The sequence below is a fragment of the Puma concolor genome, chromosome B3 (assembly GCF_028749965.1).
Source record: "Puma concolor isolate L17-30 chromosome B3, mPumCon1.1.hap2, whole genome shotgun sequence".
Classification (NCBI taxonomy): Eukaryota; Metazoa; Chordata; class Mammalia; order Carnivora; family Felidae; genus Puma; species Puma concolor.
Genome location: NC_141672.1, coordinates 98,378,944 through 98,402,945, shown reverse-complemented (window position 1 = coordinate 98,402,945; position 24,002 = coordinate 98,378,944). Strand labels below are relative to the sequence as shown.

At 36.1% G+C, this 24,002-nt stretch overlaps 1 protein-coding gene across 5 annotated transcripts in view; it reads left to right on the top strand.

Annotated features, from left to right (window-relative positions):
- Window positions 1–24,002, top strand: part of WDR72 (WD repeat domain 72) — a 232,477-nt gene that overhangs the window by 91,380 nt on the left and 117,095 nt on the right. For all 5 annotated transcript variants that reach the window (XM_086710725.1, XM_086710724.1, XM_025919506.2 and 2 more), the window contains exon 14: window positions 482–684. In XM_086710725.1, coding sequence (XP_086566851.1) covers window positions 482–684 — 203 coding nt within the window. The remainder of the gene's footprint in view (window positions 1–481; window positions 685–24,002) is intronic.

The following is a 24,002-nucleotide window of genomic DNA, read 5'->3' as shown; positions in this document are numbered from 1 at the left end:
AGTATCTGTGTTCTTATGTGTTCCATCCACTTAAATTATGTATATATATATTACCAACAGAATCTCTTTTTTTAAGCAAAAACCACTGTGGTTCTCTGTTGTTTGTGAGTTGAAACACTAGGGGACAGCACTAAAATATTCCATAGTTGGTTGTTATTGATCACTTGCATACTGTATAATAAGTAAGAGATTTTACTGTTAAAGACATTAAATGCCCTGTTGATTTCAGTGGGTAAAAACGCACAAAGGGGAAGATAAGCTTGCAAGTCCATAATTTCAGCCTTTGTAAGATGATGATTTGAATAATTTAAAGAAAGCTCCTAGGCTGCTTTTTCAGTTGTTAAGAAGGCATGATAACTTAAAGAATTGTGATTTTTCTGATAAAAGTGTTTTGTTCTTTTCATCCTTTTGGGATAAATATTTTGCATATTTTTTAAAATATGCATATTTTAAAAAAAATTTTCTAATCTTGTTTTTCCAGGCACTTTGGAAAGACATGAAACAGGAGAAAGAGCAAGAATAATTCTCAATTGTTGTGATGATTCACAGCCTCTAAAGCCTGAATTTGCACTTCCAGTTACCTCAGAGACACATAAGCACAAAAGTGTAGAACAGAGACCCTCCAGCTCCTGTCAATTTGGGCCAATACCTTGCCCTGGTCTGCAGGTGGAGTCTTCATGGAAGGTAAGTTCAAACCAAATTGCTGCTCACAGAAAACATGATCAACTTCGAGTAAGAAATCATATGCCTTCATGAATATGAGGCAATTAAATATCAGCACAAAAACAAGAACTTAAGAGATGATTGCACCAGACAGACATATATACCAAATGATCTTGGGTGAATCAGGATAATTTTTAAGTGATTATTATGCTTGGTATAGCATTCTTTTTGACAAGATAGGTTCCAGCTATCATAATTGAGTCAATCTTATATTAACTCTTGACTTCCACATGGTTTTCAGTTGGGGGAGGGGCTGTATTCTGGGCTCTGCATCCATTTTTTCAGTCGAGTATAGATGACCTCTTCTTTAAAATGGTTATTACAGATAAACCAAAACAGTATTACAAAAACTGGATCATTGTATGGACAAGTTTTTTGATATACTCAGCACCTGTAGGATCACCAGCTCTTTAGAATTCCAAGCCTCAATTAATACACAGTGATGGAGTTTGCATTTAGTTTCATAAACCAAGTCTTCACTGAAATTTGGATCAGCTTTCTTCTTTTCAGTTTTAAAATGATATAGTATTTTATCTGATTTCTTTAAGGAACTTTTCCATCTTTTTTGTCATCTATATTTCTAAGTGATCCCTTCATCATGTTGTTATAATTATGTCATTTATATGTATATATCTAATGGAGTATTTTCCATGTAAACATATTTTCCTAATATTATCTATGTCTTTTTAATGACTACATCATGCTCTATAGTTTGGGTATACTATTACTGATTAGATTATTTTCCTATGGATTAATATATGGGTTTTTTTTTATGTTTCACTTTCATGAATAACATATCTATGAACCTTAAAGCTTTTTTTCATATTCAGTATTAATGGGATATATTTCTAAAAATGGGATCTCTAAATCAAAGTTTAGCTGATATTATTAACATTTTTGATTATTTTAGTAGTGTTATGAAGACTGCTAAAATATTATTAATAAAGACTTTAAATAAGGTTTTGTTTATCTCACATCCATGTGTATGGTTAGAGGCAAAAGGATGTGTCATCTTCAAGAAAGATCCATGGGCTGCTCAAGCTATGCCTCAGAGTACAGGGGGGAGAGGCAGGGGTCCAGTGTGCTTTTTGGGTTCAGAGCTTTGATTTAGATTTATCAGTCTTTTGAGAACTGAACCACACTAACCAAACACCGAAGCAATACATATATAAAGTAGAATGACAATTGTCCGATCTACAATGATAAATATAATTGACATTTTGTTCACCCCTCAGCATATTCTCACTGTAGCAAAGCTACAGGTAGTCGGGGAGAAGAGAGAGATGAAGTTTTCACACAGGGCTCCTTGAGGAGCATGGAGTCAGAGGCAGGAGGTGCTCGTTCACTGAGCTCTGAGAGTCTGATATACGTGGAAATATACAATTGATATACATTGATATAATCTGATATACAATGATATATCAAGGCTGATAAACATTGAAAAATTCCTAAATTTTGGATTTTTAAAGTCTCCATTTAGGCCACCCACTTTTGTTTATAGTTTCCTCCTTCAGATGTTAAAACTAGTCATCAGGCTTTACAGCTCCTCGTTGTTTGTTTTCTCATTTAGGCAAATTGGCTATAGATTGCCAAATGTGCTTTTCATGTTTTTGAAAGGGGTCATATTTTATGAGGAAAGTTATGTCAATATGATGAAACTTTAACATTCACGAATGAAAATTACAGTCATAAGGCCTTAGTCTCCAAAGGTGGGAAACTGAATCAAATGTGTTGTAAGATTGAGGTCAAAAAAGCCCAGTGAGTGAGCCCAGATGGCCACCAAGCATTCCCATCTTAATGTGGCTCTGTTGCTTTCTATGCATAATAGACTGTGCATCTTATAGTGGGAATTATAGGCTAGAATAGTAGATGAGAACTTGGGGATGTCTCTGGACTCGTGCATGTCAGATGCCTAGGGTCTGCAGGAGCAAATCTCATTCATCAAGTGCCTATTTTACTAGTTTAATTCCCACAAGGTAAACTGATTACTATTTCTTTCAGTTTCTTGGAGGACCTCAGAGTTACCGTTTAGGTAGTGGTAATAGTATATATAGATTTCATTTTCTTTATGTAATTTTGTTTCTTTCTTGACTCCAGGAAGCAATAAAATGCCAGGGTCTTGTTTTCCTACTCTTAGGCTTGTTCTGGCTTTATTTCCTTGCTACTGCCCTTTGCCTTTGATGACTGTGATTTCCAACCTTCGTTTTCTTCAGAGCTTAATCAGACAGGCCTATCTCCTCCTTTGTTCTATGCACCATGCTTCTATTATTATTGAGCTTACTGCTAATTAGAGCTTTTTTTAATTTGTGCTTTCCCTAAGTTATATCTTCATCAATTAAGTGCTGCGTATCTTCCTTTCAGCCTTTTTGACTTAAGCTGTTGAGATTATTGTATCTTACTCTTATTTACAAATTGAATATGCACGAAATTTCAGGAGTGCTTATAAATTCCCCATTCTCCTTATTGTTGCTATAATAAAATGCTTCGTGTATTTTCATAAGAAAATTAGTTAGTTTTAAAGAAGAGGATTTGAATCACACTTGTTTTATAGGTGGGAAAATGAGGGAGAGTAACCCTGTGAAATGCACAAATGTCTAAAAGTTACTTTGTGTTTCAGAACTTTTTTTATGTGGATTTTTGTGACATGCAGGGAAGTTTTTTCAAAGGGTACAGTGGACTGTTTAAACAGAAAAATACCATGTTAGATCTGTGTGGTGAGCTACTTGTGTTTTGAAATATTTGGGATTTATTTGAATTGTGTATTCAAGTTTTCTTCTTGCGTTTGAAGAGAGCATATAGATTTGGAAACAGATCTGTTGTTCTCTGTTGTTTTACAGAGAACAACAAATACAATACGACGCTTTGAAAATGGGTCCAATGAAATGCTAGAGGAGTTGAATTTGTGCAGCTAGACAAAGAAAAATCTTTGGGGTAGAGAGGACCAGAGTCTTAAAGGATTTAAAGGAATACAATATCATATTAGTGATGGGGAACTGCTTTTCTCCGAGTCTGCTGAGGATAAAACAAGATAGAAACTGTTTAAATTGCAGTGGGAGGAATTTAGCTTCAAAGTAGGATATAAACAACCTTACTAAAATCATCTCTACATGGCAGAAAGCTTAGTAGCTTCATCATATTTTAAGGAGAGAGAAGGTCTGTTTTGTCTGTCGGTTGGTTTTAAACTCCTTTGTTTTTTGTTTGGTTGTTGTTGTTTTTCATTTCTTGTCTATAAATGAGTAATAAACAGGATTATTTTAACTGTCACAATTTAGACCCATTGTAGTGTCCAGGAAATTTCTTTAAAAAAAAAAAAAAAAAGATTTTCTATAGAATGGGGCCCCAAGAGCTCCCCCTAGTTGATTGTTTAGTGTTGCACTCTTTAATATGGTAGCCATTGATCACATGTGGCTATTGAACACTTGAAATCTGGCTAACACACATGTTAAAAATGACCTTTGTATATATAGGGTTAAATAAAATATGGTAGTGAAATCAATTTCACCTGTTTCTGAGTGTGTGTGTGTGGGGGGGTAATATGGCTACTGGGCAGTTTACAGTTATATATGTGGTTTGTATTTTATTTGGATTGGACAATGTTGAACTCCACTAGGAATAAGCAAACTTTTTTGTAAAGAATCAGGTGGTAAACATTTTAGGCTTTGTGGTCCAGATTTTCACTGTTGTAATTACTCAACTCTGCTGTTGAAGCACAGAAGCTAAACAATTCTTAAGCAAATGAGTGTGGTTGTGTTCCAATAAAACTTTATTTACAAACACAGGCAGCAGGCCAGATTTGATGCTCACTGCTTATAGTTGGCCAATTTATGATCTAGATAGTCTTCTCTAGAGTTAGAGGTCATGAGGCACTAGGAGGAACTGACAAAACAGCCAACACTTCTCCTCTCCCTAGATATCTGGATTTTTAATAAAACAACTTATTCCAACTTATGCACTATGTGGAATGCAATCCAAAAGACTTTGCATCGAGTCTGTTTCCCGACAGAAACCATGACATGCATATGTTTTGGAAATCTGCCTTTTTAGGAAAACAAACGTGCACATTATAGCTCCCAATCCAAAGAAGATTTTGTTTTTAATTTTTTTATGTTTATTTATTTCTGAGACAGAGAGAAACAGAGCATGAGTGGGGGAGGGGCAGAGAGAGAGGGAGAGACAGAATCAGAAGCAGGCTCCAGGCTCTGAGATCTCAGCACAGAGCCCAATACGGGGCTCGAATTCACAAACCTTGAGATCATGACCTGAGCCGAAGCCCGTCGCTCAACTGACTGAGCCACCCAGGCGCCCCCAAAGAAGATTTTTTAATGGCATTTCCTTTAAATGATGTACTTATACATACATCTTTATCCAAACATAGAAAATTGATTGTAAAGAATGCATTTACATTTGTTTATATTCCAGTGAGCTTTCTAGAAATATGTTTGTATTTTTTTAACCTTTACTTGACCTTAAGTGATGTCTGTTTTGTTCCATTTGGTGAAAAATCTTATTAGCACTTTATCCTGCTACGACTCGTAAAACAGGGATGCTGCACTGGTAGGCCACCAATAAAAAACTGGACCCCACTACTAATCACTTTATCAAAATGAAATGTTAGTTCTTTCATATTTTATGACACGAAAACGTAACCAAAATAGATTTAGAGCAGTTTTTAAATAATGCCTTAAAACGTCACCTGCAAATTTACATTTATAAATATGAAATAATAATTCATGTGACATTACATGTTGTACATTAGCTCAGTTTTATTGAATTATTTATATTTTACTGCCAATATTTAAATCACTACAGAAAAGAACAAATAGTATGTATTTGAAAACAATTCATTGCATTGCAATGGGATAAACCCTTAATAAAGAATGATAATTTTTACTTTTTTGAAGAGTAATTTTTGGTATATTGTTTAAATGTAACAAAAAGTGTATAGCTATTTGTTTTCTAATGTAAAAAATACTTTGATTCAGTTTTGTATAATTTTAAAAGAAAATAAATTTTTATTATTAGATATGCTGGCACTTCACTAAAATATAGGAATTTCTCTCTGGACGAACATTTTTGTTCTGAGTATTTTCATCTAGTGAATCTCAGCATAAAATTTGAGCTCCTAAGTGACAACACACTTCCTAGTAAGATAGGGAAATAGTAGCAGAGAAATATACCAAACTGATTCGCTCTCTGAATACATGAAGAGATGCAAATTTTTGACAGTGTAACCATTTCTATAACATGTAATAGTTAAATAAAAATTTCTGTAATACTGAATAGCTTTTTTAATGGCTCCTTTATGAAGACTGTCACTTTCTCACTTTGTGGCATCAGTTGAAACTTTTCGATGCAAAGTTACCTCAATGGTGAGGGAAAGTATGAAAAGCATAGCACAGCTTTCTTTCAAAACTAATTTAGGAGGTCTCTGAGTCACTGTGAAAAGTAGGAAACACGCCATTAAATGACTCCAGCTGTCTCTCTTCACCCAGAAGCAACCATGGATTTCCTCACAGGACTTCAAAGCCTTGCTTGTATCTAAACATTCGTTGGCCATGTAAATTAGAGGCACAAAAGGAGAATGCTCGTATTTCATGGTGCGTGGCTGGTTTAAGTCCCGCATTGTGCTGCACGTGCCGGTGGGGAGTGCCAGGAACAGAAGGGCACTGTTCTGACTCGTGTGACAAATGTAGTTAACACCAGATCCATATTAATGTTGTCAAGTTCCCTTGATGTATTTAAACAGATTTTAATTATTTTCAGCGTCCAAAGGCCTGAAATATATAGCCTAATGGTTCTTCAAAGAAAGCTTACTTAATGTGTGAATGTAAAGCCTCTCATAAAAATGAAACTTTTATATTGGCCTTAGTCATTGACATAGGTTATTCATCAAGTCAGCAATTTGTGTGGCAAAGTGCCATTTGAATAGTGTATTGTTAGGATACTTATGGTCCACTTGACAAGGGCTCTTGCTGTAAATAGTGCAATTTGACTCCAGCTGTTAAAGAGTGGCTTTGACAGCAGCCAAATAGAATGGAGATGCCTTACTGCACCGCCGAAAAATCAATATTGGGTTCTTGTTCATGGTAACCTGTTCTTTTCTCTTCTGTAGATTTATAAACGACTATCAAGGGCTTATAAGTGGAAGTTTAAATATTATTTTAAATGCAATTCACTTCGAGTTTTAAATTAAGACTTGTGATAAATGGTACAAGTGCAGAGTTTTAGGATATTATTTCCACCCCCTGGTTCATGTTTAGTCACAATTACAGTTAAGTTGAATTTGGATTCTCTAGCTTCAATGGAAGAGAATTAGTGTAAAACATGGTCTCAAAATTGTGTGCCTATTGTATGTTGCCAGTGCAATTATTTCTTCTTTTTGATTTTCTTATCAATTTATCTGTGTCCCTCCCACCTTCTCTGCGTGTATACCTTTTTGTGTGGACAGCAGGGTTCTTTGTGGCTGTGCCCATAGCAACACCCACAGATGTTGACAGCCAGTAATGTCCCCATCGTTGTCAAAGATTTCCCTAAAGCATAGTCTTGCTGGTTTTGAAGAGTCTTCTAGCAGTTTTCAGCAATACAAGGTTGCTATGATACCTGGCTGCTGGTAAAAGATACTGAATCTGTTAATTTCAGTAACTACGCTCGCGGAATCTTTTTGCATTGGGTTTCTCTGCCCTTGCTAGCTGTTACGTTTAAGATTACAGAAGAGGAAGTGAAATTATAAACTCAAGAAGAGAAAAAAAATGTTTCAAGAGTTCACTTTGAATTCTAATATTGAATAAAAGGAAAATTTTCTAGGTATAAAAAGCTTTTAGCTGACTGTTGATTTCCTAGCATTGCAGGTATTATTTATTTAAATCATTTCTAGTTCTGTGTGAATATAATTTTATTTTTTATTGCTGTTTACCTGAGATGTCATAAGCCTTCATCAAAGGTATGCTGAGCAGGACTTGAAAGAGTTGTCATTTTTAACATGAAAAATGCTGGTATACCACATACTTTCTCAAATGTCTTTTCCAGTGAAGGCTGTTAAAATAGCTGTCTTCCTATTACTGACCAACTCTGCATTTATCGAATTTGTGGCTGAGGTAGCAACTGAAAATTCATAAAGCTGATAATATAATTGTATACAAAGACCTTTAAGGCTGATTCAAGGTCAGTGTTATTGTTTTTATAATTGCTGATAGGCAGTCGTGATTTCTGGGAGAAAGGATTTGTTCTGCATTGCTTTTAGCTGGTTCCAAAAAAAGGTTCTCTCTTTTGTTAATTCTAAAGTAAACCCTTTCAGCGAATAAATGTTTATATCATTTCTTCAGTACTAGTTTTCTCTTAGATTTAGCTTAGTTCCTCTGTCCTCTTCCCCCAAGTATTCATCAGCCCTGTAAGAAACACAGAAATCTAAGATCATAGATCTTTTTTGAATTAAATATTCTAGTTGTTGTTATCAGTTCACTTGCAGGGTGGATACTCCAGAATAGAAATGTAAGTAGAAGTTAAACACATCAGGCATTGTAATTTTTTAGCTTAACCTTGGGACAGCGTGGCATAATTTATTAAAGTATGACTGTAAATTGCCTCCATTTACATTAACAATTTTGTATAGGTGTTATAGAAACTATGAATTCTGTAATCTTGTCCATATCATATTACTGCCCCATGACTGTTTAGGGACTTTTTCCTCCCTCATTTCTTCTTTTCTTTCTTACTTTCTTCTCAATTGTAAATTGCTTTTGCTTTTTGAAAATCTGTGACTTTTCCAAATTTGTTAAGACCCTGCTTCTTGTAGGACCCAAAAGTCTTCAGCCTACCGAAAGAGGTCTATATCTGCTGGGATCAAAATTCATCTCAGTGGATTTGGACGTTCTGTTGTTGGACCATTTGCCAGTTCTGATGACAAAGTGATGGTAAATGTTATCTTTTTGCAGAAACTTGGAGTTTCCTCAGTGACCAAGGTATCGTCCTAGATCAGGAATATCTTGTGTTTATATCCTCTTCTTTATGACTACCACAACGGATGGTATTTTCAGGTGTAAAAAATGAAGTTTCTAGAAATTCAGATGTTGAGTTAACTAAAAGGGCTAGTGGCTTATAACAGGAAAGAAAAGAAGAGGAATAAAATCTTTCTTCTTGAAAGCTGGTAATATCACTTATTGACTGAGAGTACCATCTGGACCCATTTAAAGGAATCCCAACAGGAACACTACTTCTGTACCAATGACTTATGTTGAAACTGGTCCTGAGAGAGCTACAAAGGCAAAAATGTAACAGGAAGCAGTTCTCAGAAAAGAAAGTATTTATTCTCATGGAATGTTTCCCCTATGTTAGTAAAAACAAAATGTATTAAGACTTTAGCTTTATTCACTGGAACTAAAAGAGCATGAACTTATTGAGGAATATATCCTGCTAATATCCTCATCCATTTTTCTGTATTGCATTTTTAATAGTGACATCCTTAAAGGCATAACCAGTTCTCTGCATCCCCAAATGGCACTTATGTCATTAAACTCAAATAATGACATAAATGACATTATTTGCAATTCTCTGTATACAATGAAGCTCATATTACTCTGGAAACAGCTGTTTTGATACTAAATTAAAACATCCTGCATAAGCTTTGTGTCCAAGTATGATCATTCCATAGAAAAAAATGGTCATAAGAAACTGCTGTGAGGGGCACCTGGGTGGCTCAGTCGGTTAAGCTTCCGACATTGACTCAGGTCATGATCTCGCAGGCCGTGAATTTGAGCCGTGTTGGGCTCTGTGCTGACAGCTCAGAGCCTGGAGTCTGCTTCAGAATCTGTGTCTCCCTCTCTCTCTCTCTGCCGCACCCCCACTCAAGCTCTGTCTATCTCTCTCTCTCCCTTTCTCTCTCAAAAATAAATAAACATTTAAAAAAAGAAAACAAAAAGAGAAACTGCTGTGAGAGCAGGGGCTTCTTATGCACATATTGAACTCCGTGCAAATTCGCATAGGAATGACACTTGTAAATTTTGAGTTTTTTTGGTCTTCATGTGTTGTCCAAGACCTTCTGGTTTCTAGAGAGCCATTAGGAAAGCTCACAAACTATAAAGTCATACTCACCTTTATTACTTTCTTCCTGTTTGCACTAGAGGTCTCTGGTCATTACACAGAAGTTGGTCCTCTCCATTTACTCTGGCAGCAAAAGTTTTGTTTTCCCTTTAGCCCCCTGAAGTAAAATATTAATCTGAATGCATAAAGAGTAGTAATGGAGGAGCACAAGTTCACCAGATCCTTTATTTCTGGTTTCGGCACTGTGCCATGTTAGAGCGAAAAGTGATCAAGTTGCTGTTTTCTCTTTTCTTACCTTTACCAGGAGGATGTTAGAGCCCAGTCTCGATTGAACCATACAGTAAATTAGGTTTAGATACAGAACTGGGCCTGTTGGTTCCTGTCTCTGCTCCGTTAGTCCCAGTGTAGCTGAATGCGCTGATGGATGGACCCTGCAGCCAGGCTCTTACTGGCCAAATTTCTCTCACTGCCGGGCTCCTGTGTTATCCTGTCTTTACTTTCCTGCCCATTTCCTTGAACGTTCATTGACAGCTAAGCCAGGCATCTGGTATACTAAAAGTCAGTTTGGGATTGTTTCTATAGCCTTGAATTTTAGAGTTCCCTGCTTTTGCTGTGATTAGTTGATAGGATTTAAGCTTTGCTTGGATCTCTGATTTTTCTTTTCTCTGAAAACCCTACTTAGTATACCTCTTCCTTACAAGTTGCCTTTCCAGGAACCAGAAACCTCAGGCTCGGCTCTCACAGATGACCACTCCGGCTTCTGCCTGAACTCTTCAAAATGATGGCATTTTAGTTTCCTATTGCCATGGAACAAATTACTACAATCATAGAGGCTCAGAGTCATACACATTTACCATGTCATAGTTTATCTAATCGTGTGCCAGGAGTCTGGCATGGCCTGGTTGGATTCTCTGTGCAGGGTCTCCCATGGCTGAAATCTAGGTGTGACCTGGGGGTGCTCTGCCACCTGAGGCTGGGGGCCCTCTTCCAAGCTCATTCAGGTTATTGGAAGAATTCAGTTCCTTGTGGTTGTCGGACTGGGTCCCTGTTTTCTTGCTGGCTGTCAACAGGGACCACACATACCTTGCCAGATTGCCCCCTTAATCTTGAAGCCAACAGTGGAGAAATTGTTTTGTATCAAGCCCCCTTATAGTCTGAATCTCTTACTTCTCCCTCTGCCAGCAGCCAAAAATAACCTCTCTGCTTTCAAAAAATCTATGTTATTAAATCAGGGTGACTCATATAATCTCCCTATTTTAAAGTCAACTGATTTGGAACCTTAATTACATCAGCACAATCCCTTCACAACAGTACCTAGATTTGTGTTTGGTTGAATAACTGGAAGAAGATATATTTTATGAGGTGCTGAGAATCTTGGGGGCAGTCTTACAATTCTGCTTATAGATGGAAAGTAATTCTAACTCAGGGTGGCTGCTGTTTCTGTTTTTGTTTTTGCTTAAATTTTCTTTTTTCATTTTATTCATTTGAATGAGAGAGAGAGAGAGAGAGCGCGCGCGCACGCAAGCTGGGGAGAGGGACAGAGGGAAAAATGGAAAGAACCTTAAGCAGGCTCCATGAAGCCTGATGCAGGGCTCATTCCCACGACCCCAAGAGTCAGACACTCAATCACCTGAGCCACCCAGGTGCCCCAGGGTGGGTGCTGTTTTAGGACTATTACCTTCTCCTCATTCTGAAACATTTAACCCCTGCCTAAGTGCCCTGATTAGCTGTCCTATTACTAATCATTTCTGAAATTTGAATCAAGACTCTTAGGACCTCTTCATCCTGTCTGTTCCTTCAGGGAGTTGGCCTGGGCTATAGGAGATCTGTCTCTTCTGTCTCTTAAGCCAAACCCTGTTTTACCAAAACCATAGCATGGCAGAGATCATGTGATCATACAGCAGAGTATGGAGAGAATAACATGGGTCCTGTCTCTTTCTACAAGATTATATCATGAGGCTTAAACAAGAAAATAATTTGACAGTGGGTATGACTCTCTGAATCTAAGAAGATTTTCACAAAATTTGTTATCATATGATTAGCAGTCTAACATCTTTAATTACCAAGGGCCTATCTTGGTCCTCTACTAAATTTATAGATGATAACAAGTTGTCTTTACAGTCTCTTAAGGATTATTTTCCTTTTTGCCTTTGATGTTTAGCTATGTTAATAATCAGCTTAACCAATCTTTAGAACATTTTTTTACCTTAGGTATTAAATTTCTGGTGTTATCAAGGATGCCTAGAATTAGTAGGACAGTAGCAGAAAACTACCAGTTTTGAGTATATTACATTCAAAAATTTAATTTTCCTTTTTATGGTAATTCTGTTATTCATGATAAATTCTGCCATGAAATACACACCTGACTTAAATGATAAACCCTCTATGGTACTCAAGGAAACAGTTGGGATCAGATAGAACAGATTTCATGAGTTACACCAGAAATGAGTTTGCAGATAATGAACAGCACCCACATGATGGTTTGCATCACTGTTCTTCCGGCCCAGTTATGGGACTACAGCTTGATGGGTTTTTGCCTTCACCTAATATTCTATATCCACTGATTCTAGGACTAAGCTCTTGAATTTTAAAATATATGTTCTTATTCTTTATCAGAATAAGAATTCATGAATTAATTAAGCCTGAGGATTTTTGGCCCTTATTTTATCTATCTGAAAAGAAAGCATTATAAGTGGTGCTTAATTCATAGGCAAAGCATGAAATATATCAGAACTAAACAATATAATCTACAAGATATTCAGTACTTCATTATGTAGAAATGATATATTATGCCCCTTTAAAACTTTTACAGCCCTCTTACAGTTTCCTGATGTCTTTTTAATAAATCATTTAATATGATTGCTTTTAATTGCCATTTTCAGGATATGCTGACTTTCATTAAGGGTAAACATTCAACACCATATTATAATTAAAAGTTTCCTAAAAAGAAAAAAACAAAACAAAACAAAACTTACTTCACTTGCTTGAAAATTAGAGCAGGTATAGTCGGTAGTTCTTGAGTGATACTCAGGAAAGAATTTAAATCGAGTTTTTGCTATCCTCTGGTGACTTTGTTTCCAAATTTTGTGTCCAAATTCTGGACATAATTAAAACCTATAAAATATCCCCTTTAACATTTCAAAATGTTCATAAAATTCACATTGCTAATCAGTGTTATTATTATGTAATTTTTCTTGTATCTCTTAAGGTGGGAACTATATATTTTCTTTTCTTAGCAAGAATACCTTCTGAGTTTTAAATTTGATTTTGACACTTGTCTTGGAAAACAAGAGCCTTGAGAAGAAAAGAGCTTTGGAAATGGACATTCAATTATTATTAATCTCAGTTATATTCATCATCAGAATAAAATCCAAAATTATATTGAAAAATGTCACCTGTAGATTTGGGACCATAACACAAATATTTAATTGCAAGCTACTTGGCCTTATTTAAGAAAAACAAACAAACAAACAAACAAAAACACCCAGCTCCTGTTTCCCTGACAGCTAGTTAACTGCCAGAATCTTTTCTCTCTGGTTCTTTACCTTGAAGTGTAAGCTTCAATATCACTTCCTTTAAAGTAAGTATCAGCCCACATTCCATTATTTTCTTTCTCAGCATCCTTCTTATTTCATTTTGTGTCTTCTGCACCACCCCCCTGCCCCCCGACAGTATAAGCTCAAAAAGGGCGGTGACCTGCTCTGCTAGTTTAGTACAGTATCCTCATCACCTAACACAAGGCAGGCATTCAGAAATATTTGTTGAATGAACACCTGGACTGACAGCTGATAAAGTATAAACATGAAAAATAGATGGTAAGAAGGTGGAAGATACAGCCTTTTTTGAATTGTAAGAGAAAAAAAGTTTAAATGACTTCTAGAAATATAATATGTATTTATTTTGCTAGACAATTGCTTTAAGTCCAAATTGGGTTTACGTATTATTTGATCTTACGTATTATTTGACCTAGCAAAAAAAAAAATTGTCAATAACAACATAGGAAAGAGGCTGTGGAAACACAACAGCTACCCCACCAATATTTAAACACCAGCCCCAATCAATTCAAAAGTTTATAAGGCATATTGATATTTAGACCAGTCCAAATCAATTCAAAAGTTTATAAGAAAAGATTTATTAAATACTGGTGATGAAATTTAGGATGTGTAGCACATTGGGAGGAATGATTCACTGTGGGTAAGATGGGCACAATGGTGAGCTGATATAGATTCAGAAAGATTAAAAGGCAGTGTGGTTAAATGGTTTCTTACACCACCAAAGTTTATATTATTGCCCTGTTCACTTGCCCTTAAATCTCAGACTCTTTTTTCTAGTAACAAAGTTATCTAAAATAAGCACTCAAAAATAGCCTGAGGATTGTAGCGTATATCATAGGCCCTCTGCTTCCCTCAAATAATTACTTTGCTAAGCCCTCCCCTCAATACAAAACCCCTGAAGCCAACAACAATCTAATCAACAGGTTTGTAATAACTTTTAGAAATGTAAGTGTAATAAATATGAAGAGGCCTGATTTATGTTTCATTTCCCAGATGCAGAGTCTCTGGCACAACCTTGCATCCTTTAGGTGGTACACATTGCTTCCTACTTGCCTAGATTATTTGCAAATTGCTGAACCCTCTCTCTGAGAGGTTGGTGAGGGGGGATGATTCCACTCTGTGATGTGTATGACAGTCAGTGCTTTTGTTTAACTCTTTTTTGTGGGAACATGGGGTAGCGTGCTGGATTAGCAGTCCCAAGAGATGCCAAGCCTCCTAAGATTTGCTCTTCTTCCCTGTCTCCTTTCCTCCAGGGAGGAAAGCATGTCAGTAAATGCAGACAAGCCAGTTCCCCTCCACATGGCTGCCTGGCTGACTCCACTCTCCATGTGCCTTATCTCATGTATAAGAGATGTTCTTCTCTCCACCTAGTCAAATCCTACCCATAGCACAACATACACATGCACTATTTAATATGCACCTACCAGTTAAACACCTGTAAATGAACTATGGATTACCTAGTTATTTTGCAACTATTTGTTTTTCTTAGCTTCTCAATTAGGCCTTAAGATCCTTAAAAACAAAGAACTACTTTGTTAACTTAAATTTTGTAGCATAGAATACAGAAGAAAATATTTATTCAGCAAATATTCATTGAACACCTACCACGTGCCAGACACTTTTCCTGATACTAGGAATTTTCAACAAAGTCCTGGTTGTCATGGCACTTCTGATTTGTGTTTTGAATAGATCACTTTGGTTGCTTTGGGGAAAATTGGATTAGAGGATAGGGGTTTGGAGAAGAGGAAACTATTGTATAGGTGCAGCAAGAGAAGGAAATTACTAATGAGCGCTGAGTTTCTGAACATCAAATTGGAAAAAGCCATGATACAGCATGTGTGTTTTGTACACCTACAGCCCAAAGTGCTACCGGAGCCTCTCTATATGGCGAGACCAATGCTAGCCACAGAATGTGGAAGCGATATTAGGTCTAAATCTTGATGGATGAATAAGATTTTGCTGTGGGGAACAGCAGATCCAAACCCCAAAATATAAAGAGGGGTGGTGAACAGGGGACTGATGAGAAATGACATGACTGGACATAGAATACATAGTAGGAAATGGTGGAAGATGACTGTGTCTTCGAGTCCTGAAGGAAAAGAAAAAGAAGTCTTTGAACCTGGCCTTGGACTTCTGAGAACAACTTATATTTGGAGTGGAAAATCCCATAAAACAATCAATACAAGCTTTAGAATCCTCTGTTAAAGTATAACTTAACCTGAACTGAGGATATTTAACAACTTAAATTGCCTGCTTTATATTTATATCGTCATACTGCCTACAAAAAATATTTTTTATCTATCTAAAATTCCTGTAAATTTTGAATAGTCCGGGGACAGGCAAACTTTTTCTTAAAGGACCAGATAGTTAAATCTTTGTGAGCCCTAGAGTTTGTCATAACTACACAACTGTGCTTCTGCAACACTAAAACAGCCACATAGGATATGTAAACGAATGACTATTTTTGAGTTCCAATTATATTTTATTTACAAAAAAGAGGTGGTAGGCAATATTTGACCTGTTGGTCATGATTTTCTAACCCCTGCGGTAGGCAATATTGTGATTAGATTCTATTATAATTCAGTGTAATAGGCTACAAGAAGAGAAATGGAAGCTTTCCACTGGAAAAACGGTATTTGGTTATTGTCATTAACAAATATTCTTACAATGCTCCCTCTTTGCTAAAAGTTATAACAGTTTTAAATCAATTTTGGAACCCTGGGTGGTGAAATCCATTTTGGCTTTTTGAACATTTTTGTCGTATTTCCCCTAATGCTTATTTCTTCAAGGTAGTCTACAAATTTGATCTTGTCAATCAATTACTAGAAATGCAGTTATTTATTGCGAAATGGTCATTTGAAAGAACTCTTTTCCATAAACTTTAAATTATATATTTCTGAGTGAGTGTATTCTGTAGGTATTGATTTCAATTTAATAAGTATATGTTAAATTGAATTGACTAAAATAGCTAGTGGTCACACAGAGATATACACCTAAAATAAGTGTTCGACTGGTTATTTATTCTTTATGTAAATACACGTAAGAATCATTCCAAATAGAGGAAGCACTTTTTCCCCCTTTGGTCTACTTAGTGGTAAACCAATTCTGATTAAGTTATGTTTCCTTCAACCTACATCCTTTTCTGACCTTTTGGCCAATAATAAGCTTATTAGCATGATGTTTGGAAAGCATCAGCATGGTAGCACTGACTTACATGTCATAGTTGGGAAGCAAAGGTGTTTGGAGTAAGTCAAATCAGCACATCTACAGCACATCTCTTTTAATTAGTTTTCATCTCTAGGGGGTAAGTACAGAGTAATTTAGCAACACATACTTGTTGTCCTAATTGACAGTTATACACAGAGAGAGGTACAAAAATTGAAGGAAACAATTGCTATTTAAAGAGAACATATAGGACATATGGGAGCATATCTTTCCTGCCTCATATATTTTAGCTTTTTAATGAAATTGCTTAAATTGCTTTTAAATTCAATACTGAGTACTTTTTTTTCAGTCAGTGTCATTGAATTTTTTTCTAGGATGCAGATTAAACCAAAGTTGAATTATGAAGGATTTATTCAAACAGTTGTGAACACCTTTCAGAAATGGGGGCTAAGGGATGGTTTTATGTCTTCTAGTAGTTTCTAAGAAAAGCATACAGCACATAAGCAAATGAGATCACATTTTATAGGGCGGAAAGAGCACCAGAGTGGAATAGTCAATTTGTGTTCTAATTTCAACTTTGGCACTTCAGTAGTTGTGTTGATTACAAGGTTCCTGGCACAGAGCTCCCAAAACCCATGGAGTTTCCTGCAATGAGAGTCCTAAAACTGTCTTTTGTTATTCATAACAAGCCTTTCAAACACACCTGAGTTTATGTTAATGAGGTCAGTTTTGGAAAGGCCCTGGATGGGGGCTGGTTGCCAGGAACCAGGCAGGTGCTTAGATGGTTGGAATTTTCAGCCCCACCCAATGACCTCAGGACAGGGAGAGAGGTTGAAGGTTGAATTAATCACCAACGGTCAATGATTTAATCAACCATGCCCATGCGATGTTGTCTCCATAAAAACCTAAAGGTCAGATTTCAGAGAACTTCTGGATTGTTGAACACAGATATGGGAGCCGGCTGCTCTTAGGGAGTGGAAGCATCCTGCTCCTTCATACATATCTTGTCCTTATATAGCTCTTCAACTTGACACCTCATTTGTATCCTTTAATATCCTTTATAACAAACTGGCAATCTAGTAAGTAAACTGTTTTCCTGAGTTCTGTGAACTATACTGGCAAATGATCAAACTTGAAGGGATGGTCATTAAAATTCTCTGTTGATAGCTTGTTGGTCAGAAATACAAGTGACAACCTGGAGTTTTAATTGATATCTGAAGTGGGGCAGTCTTGTGGGACCAAGCCCTTAACCTATAGTGATGTTATGTGCAGATAGGTAGTATCAAAATTGAGCTAAATTATAGGACACATGTCCCATCTGGTGTCTGAGAATTGCTTGGTATGGGTAAAGCTTCTCACACATCAGGTGTCAGAACTATTGAAAGTACAGAAGTTTGAGTATGATAGTAGCAGAGAAAAGAGTAGAGAAGAAACACGATAGTGTTTTTCCTTTGTAGTTACCTATCTATTCATTCATCTATTAATAAATCAAGTTGCATACAGTCTAGATCAACATAGGCTAACAACAATGCCCCAAATCTCATTAGCTAAAAACAACCCAAGTTTATTTCTTCATTTACTCCATGTACCAATCTGAAATCAGAAGGGGGTCTCTCTGCTCTTCATGGTCATAACCAAACTAATGAAGCAGAAGCCATGTACTGGGAAAGACAGATAACTGAATTATTTAATAGTTATACTAATGGCTACACAGATACTAACTTCTAAGACACTTTTATCTGTAAAATTATAAGAAGTTTTGTGGAAATGCCTAGTTCCTTTTTTTTTTCAATTTTTTATTTAAATTCCAGTTATTTAACTTACAGTGTAATATTAATTTCAGGTATAGAATTCAGTGATTCATCACTGACATATACTACACCCAGTGCTCATCACATGCTCATCACACTCTATATAGAGTCCATTTCCTGGTTTGCCTCTCTCTTTTTCCCTTCTATGTTCACTTTTGTTTCTTAAATTCCACATATACGTGAAATCATATGGCATTTATCTTTTTCTGACTGACTTATTTTTTGCTTAGCATAATACTCTCTAGCTCCATTCATGTCATTAAAAATGGCAAAATTTCGTTATTTCAAAAATTCACATCTTCTTTAGTCGATAAAACATTTGGGCTCTTCTCACAATTTGGCTATTATTGATAGTGCTGATATAAACATTGGGGTACATGTGTCCCTTCAAATCAGTATTTTTGTATCCATTGGGTAAATACCTAGTAGTACAATTGCTGGATCATAGGGTAGTTCTATCTTAACTTTTTGAGGAACCTCCATACTATTCTCCAGCATGGCTGCATCAGTTTGCATTCCTACCAGTAGTACAGGGGGGTTCCTCTTTCTCTGCATCCTTGTCAACACTTGTTTCTTGTGTTACTAATTTTAGCCATTCTGAGAGGTGTGAGGTGGTATCCCATTGTAGTTTTGATTTGTATTTCCCTGATAATGAGTGATGTTGGGCCTCTTTTCATGTATCTGTTAGCCATCTGGATGTCTTCTTTGGAAAAATGTCTATTCATGTCTCCTGCCCATTTCTTAACTGAATTATTTGGTTTTTAGGGGGTTGAGTTTAATAAGTTCTTTATAGATTTTGTGTACTAACCCTTTGTCATTTGCAAATATCTTCTCCCTTTCCATAGGTTACCTTTTAGTTTTGTTGATTGTTTCCTTCACTGTATAGAAGCTTTTTATTTTGATGAAGTCCCAATTGTTTATTTTTGCTTTTGTTTCCCTGGCCTCAGGACACATGTCTAGTAAGAAGTTGCTATGGCTGAGGTCAAAGAGGTCAAAGAGGCTGCTTCCTGTGTTCTCTAGGATTTTGATGGTGTCCTGTCTCATATATAGGTCTTTCATCCATTTTGAATTTATTTTTGTGTATGGTGTAAGAAAGTGGTCCAGTTTCATTCTTCTGTATGTTGTTGTCCAGTTTTCCCAACACTATTTGTTGAAGAGACTGTCTTTTTTCCATTGGATAGTATTTCTGGCTTTGTGGAGGATCAGTTGACCATACAGAGGTGGGTCCATTTCTGGGTTTTCTAGTCTTTTCCATTTTTGTGCTGGTACCCTACTGTTCTGATCACTACAGTTTTGTAATATAATTTCAAATCTGGAATTATGCCAGCTTTACCTTTTCTTTGTCAAGATTGCTTTGGCTTTTTGGGGCCTTTTGTGGTTCCATAAAAATTTTAGGATTGTTTGTTGTACTTCATGAAAAATGCTGGGATAGGGATTTGATAGGGATTGCATTAAATGTGTAGGCTGCTTGGGTAGATAGAGATTTTACCAATATTTGTTCTTCTAATCCATAAGCATGGAATGGAAAAGACCAGTTTCTTGTCAGATTTATACTTCAAAAAGTTAAGAATCTCCTTGGATGTTATGATTATGGATAAGGTTAATTTTCTTTTTGTTTATCTGTATTTTTAATACTGTGTAAGTAGTATTACTGTTGTTTATTAAAGGCAGAAACAATATAGCAAAAGTTGAATTTCTTTTTTTTTTATTTTTTAAATTTACATCAAAGTTAGTTAGCATATAGTGCAACAATGATTTCAGGAGTAGAATCCTTAATGCCCCTTACCCATTTAGCCCATCCCCCCTCCCACTATTCCTCCAGCAACCCCTGTTTGTTCTCCATATTTCAGAGTGTCTTATGGTTTGTACCCCTCCCTGTTTTTATATTATTTTGGTTTCCCTCCACTGTGTTCATCTATTCTATGTCTTAAAGTCCTCATATGAGTGAGGTCATATGAATAGCAAAAGTTGTTTTTCCACAGTTAAGTTCTCATTCGAATGCCCCTTATTTTACTAATTTTTTAAATCTATGAATATATGTAAGTATCTTTAGCCTCTTCAGTAATTCAGAATTTGATGTCTGAGTCAACATTTTATATATTCTGTATTATTATGATTTTATGATAGTGACACATATCTTTTCAAGTTTCCAGACTGAGTCATGTTATTTTTTAGTCTTTTTGTGTGCAGAAATGATTCTACTCCTTCACATTTTGTTCCTGGGATCTGGTCAGATTTATCAGCATTCTAATGGAGTCCTCACTATAGTTTTGCACCAATATAAACAATTCTTTCTATTTTGTCTCTAATAATGTGATGCTCTATATTTTAGGGGAATTTGGGGGCTTCAATAGAATATTAAATAGGCTTATCAGCTAAGACCCTTAATTATCTCTAGATTTTGTTTTTGTTTTTGATTTAATATCTTAGCTTGAGCTGCTCTCACAAAATACCATAGACTGGGTGGCTTGTGAAAAACACAAGCCAAAAACAGAAGTTTATTTTTCATAGTTCTGGAGGCTGGGAAGTCCAAGGTCAAGGTACCAGCTGATACGATTTTTGGTGAGAACCCTCTTCCTGGTTGTAGATGGCTCTCTTTTTGTTGTGTTTTCACGTGGGGGAAAGAGAGCTAACTGGCTCTCTGATCTGTTCTTGTAAGGGCACTAATCCCATACACGAGCCCTCTACCCTCATGACCTAATTACTGTCAACATCCCCACCTCCCAATACCATAGTATTGAATTAGCATTTCAACATATGAATTTTGGGGTGACATATTCAATCCAGAGCATTTGATTATGTGAATTAGTTTCCATAATTCCTATGTGGCCATACCTCATCTTGCGTTTTTTTTTTTTTTTTCCTGAATTCTCTAAGAGTCTTTCTGGAAGTTGATTTCTGTCACTAAAGTATTTCACTGTCTAGAAAGGCGATTGTGTTGTGCATTTGCTTTTCAGAATTACTTATAAAACCCTGAAACTTCAAAGCTCGTATTTGGTTTTTATCCCTTTTCAGAGGGTGAGGACACACCTGTGATTGTGGTTCCTTGTAGGGAGGATGCATTTGTCCCTGATATTTGTCTATATTCTGTTAGCCTGTTCCCAATCTAGGGTGCCCTGAAACATTTTTTCTGACGCCCCCCCCCCCAGGTGCTTTTGTTTACCTTCTTTTTCTTTCTCTATCACTCCTTCTCTCCCTGAACTTGTTAGCTCTTCAAAAGTGTTGGGTGGTTTAACTCTAAATCAAGTATACCTATTATTTCTCACTTGCCAGCAACCAAATCTGTTTACCTTACAGAAATTTATTTGATTGCTTAGAGGTTATTTTGGAAATACTATAACAAAATAATAGCTTTATGGACTTTAGAAGCACAAAATATAGAAATAAAAAGCTTTCTTTCTAATGTTTATTTATTTTGAGTGAGAGAGAGAGGGAAAGAGAGAGAGCATGAGCAGGGGAGATATAGAGAAGAGGGAGAGAGAGAATCCCAAGCAGAATCTGCACTGTCAGCACAGAGCCCAACGTGGGGCTCAGTCTCAGGATTGTGAGATCATGACCTGAGCCAAGATCAAGAGTCAGATGCTTAACTGGCTGAGCTACCCAGGTGCCCCAGAAATAAAAGCTTTAAAGAATTCAGTAATATTCTTATGACTGGGGCTTTGGTCATTTTTGTTTGTTTGTTTGTTTACTACAGTTAGAAGGATTTTTTTTAAAGATTTTATTATTTTTAAGTAAGCTCTGCACTCAATGTGGGGCTCAAACTTACAACCCCAAGATGAAGAGTTGCATGCTGTACTGACTAAGCCAGCCAGGCTACCCATACAATTAGAAGTTTTTAAGAGTTGGCACTAATAAATTGAACATGAAAGTTAAAAAGCAAAAACAAAAACATTTCTTTTTTTTTAGTAATTCAAAAGTTGACTTATAGAGTTATAATTGTGATTTACAGAAAAGTAATGACATTTTAAGAATGATACAGAAATATAGATTTTTAAAAAATAAACATATTCGTTGCCAGTTTCCTTTAAGATAGTATTACCACACATCCAGTTTCACTGAGACATTCTAGTACATGCTTATTTTTCCAATGTAATTAATAGTGTACCTTTTCACTCTCAAAAGTGGCTTGGTATAAACTATAAATTATATGGTCACTTGTAAAGGAGACTAGGCTTCTGTTTAAGTGAAGAAAATTTTCTACATCTGCTACTTTAGGTTAAACTAAAAATTTTCAAATATTCAAATAACCATAATGATATGCTAACATGAACAGACTGATGAAATATAAAGCTGTTGCTTAATCATTTTTCTTCCACCTCCAGATATGTAAAAATACTAGACTCTCCTTCCAGCAAGTGAATGATGTAAAGAGAGAAAAATTATGTCTAAGGCAAATTAAAATCTGCATTTTTACTTCATGCAGCACTTATGTCTTAGTTTTTTCTGTGTATGGTATAATTGTTTTGATGCATCACTAATTTAAAACAGAAAACATGTAGTAATACCATTGCACAGTAATGAAAAGTACACCCTGCATTTTAAATAGGCTATTATGATACTAATTAAATATAACCAAGTAACCCTTATAGAATTCTGCTCTTCCTCAGATGAAAAAGCAAAATCTACAATTAAAAAAGAAGCAAGCAATTTTATCCATTAGCCAGAGTCAGAGTGTGCACTTTAAACCTGGAGATTTTGTAGGATACACTAACAGTATTTTACACTCATAAACCAGTTTGAAGCCTGAAAGACAATTTCATTTATCTTTATATTCTAAGCTTTATAGTGTCGCAGAAAGTGTCCATCTGTTCAGCTGAGATTGCTTCAAATAGTGAGTGGTCAGAAAGACTTAGATGATAAAGGTCAAAAGAGCCTCTTGACCCTGTGATACTTGCCAAAGCAATTGGAGCATCGGGACTGATATACCGTTAGATACAGTTCGCTAAAGCAGGCTCCACTTTAATTGGTAATGATAGCAAGAATACACAGTAAAGTCATTGCAGAAAGAAAACAAAAAGTATCCAATATAGTAATTTATTACCAGTCAGTGTGTTTCCCCCACCAGGTTGTTTTACCCCTGCAGTGGTGAGAGAAAGCAAAAAGGTACTCTAACACTTAGCTGAAAATGGATGCCCTGCTGATACCCGGGATGTGTGGTGGCCCCATGATTGCCCATGCCATAAGCTTGGTAATGTTGGCTCTATTGTAAACTCAGCTCCCCATGTTCTTCCTGTGCATCAGCTGCAGATTGAAGGCTTTCTCCTTTGTCTTCTATTTGTGCTGCCAATCACTCTGCTCTCCACGACCCTTTGGAGGGAGACAGTTTTTACTACCAACTATCTCCAGCAACCAAGGGCTCAAAGGATCTAAAAATGAATGGCTGGCACTTTCATTTACACCTTGTTGTTTGATTTATGCATTGTTGGGTTGCTTGTTCTTTCCTATTGTTCCACCAATGGTTCTGCATACTTTTGTAAGATCTATGCATTTTGTAACTGGTATATCCCTACCTGCTTATGGTTTTCTGTAAAATGAAGTCATTTGTTATAACTGTTGAAATGTGTTTGGTGCAATATGAGCAAAGCCCCGTGTAGATCTTTTTCATTTAGTCAATCAATAAAAAAATCCTTTTAAAAATAGTTACTGGTTTCTGTCAATGAAGATAAAATTCCCATGGAGAAATATAAATGAGCTCTTTTGAACATCTAGATTT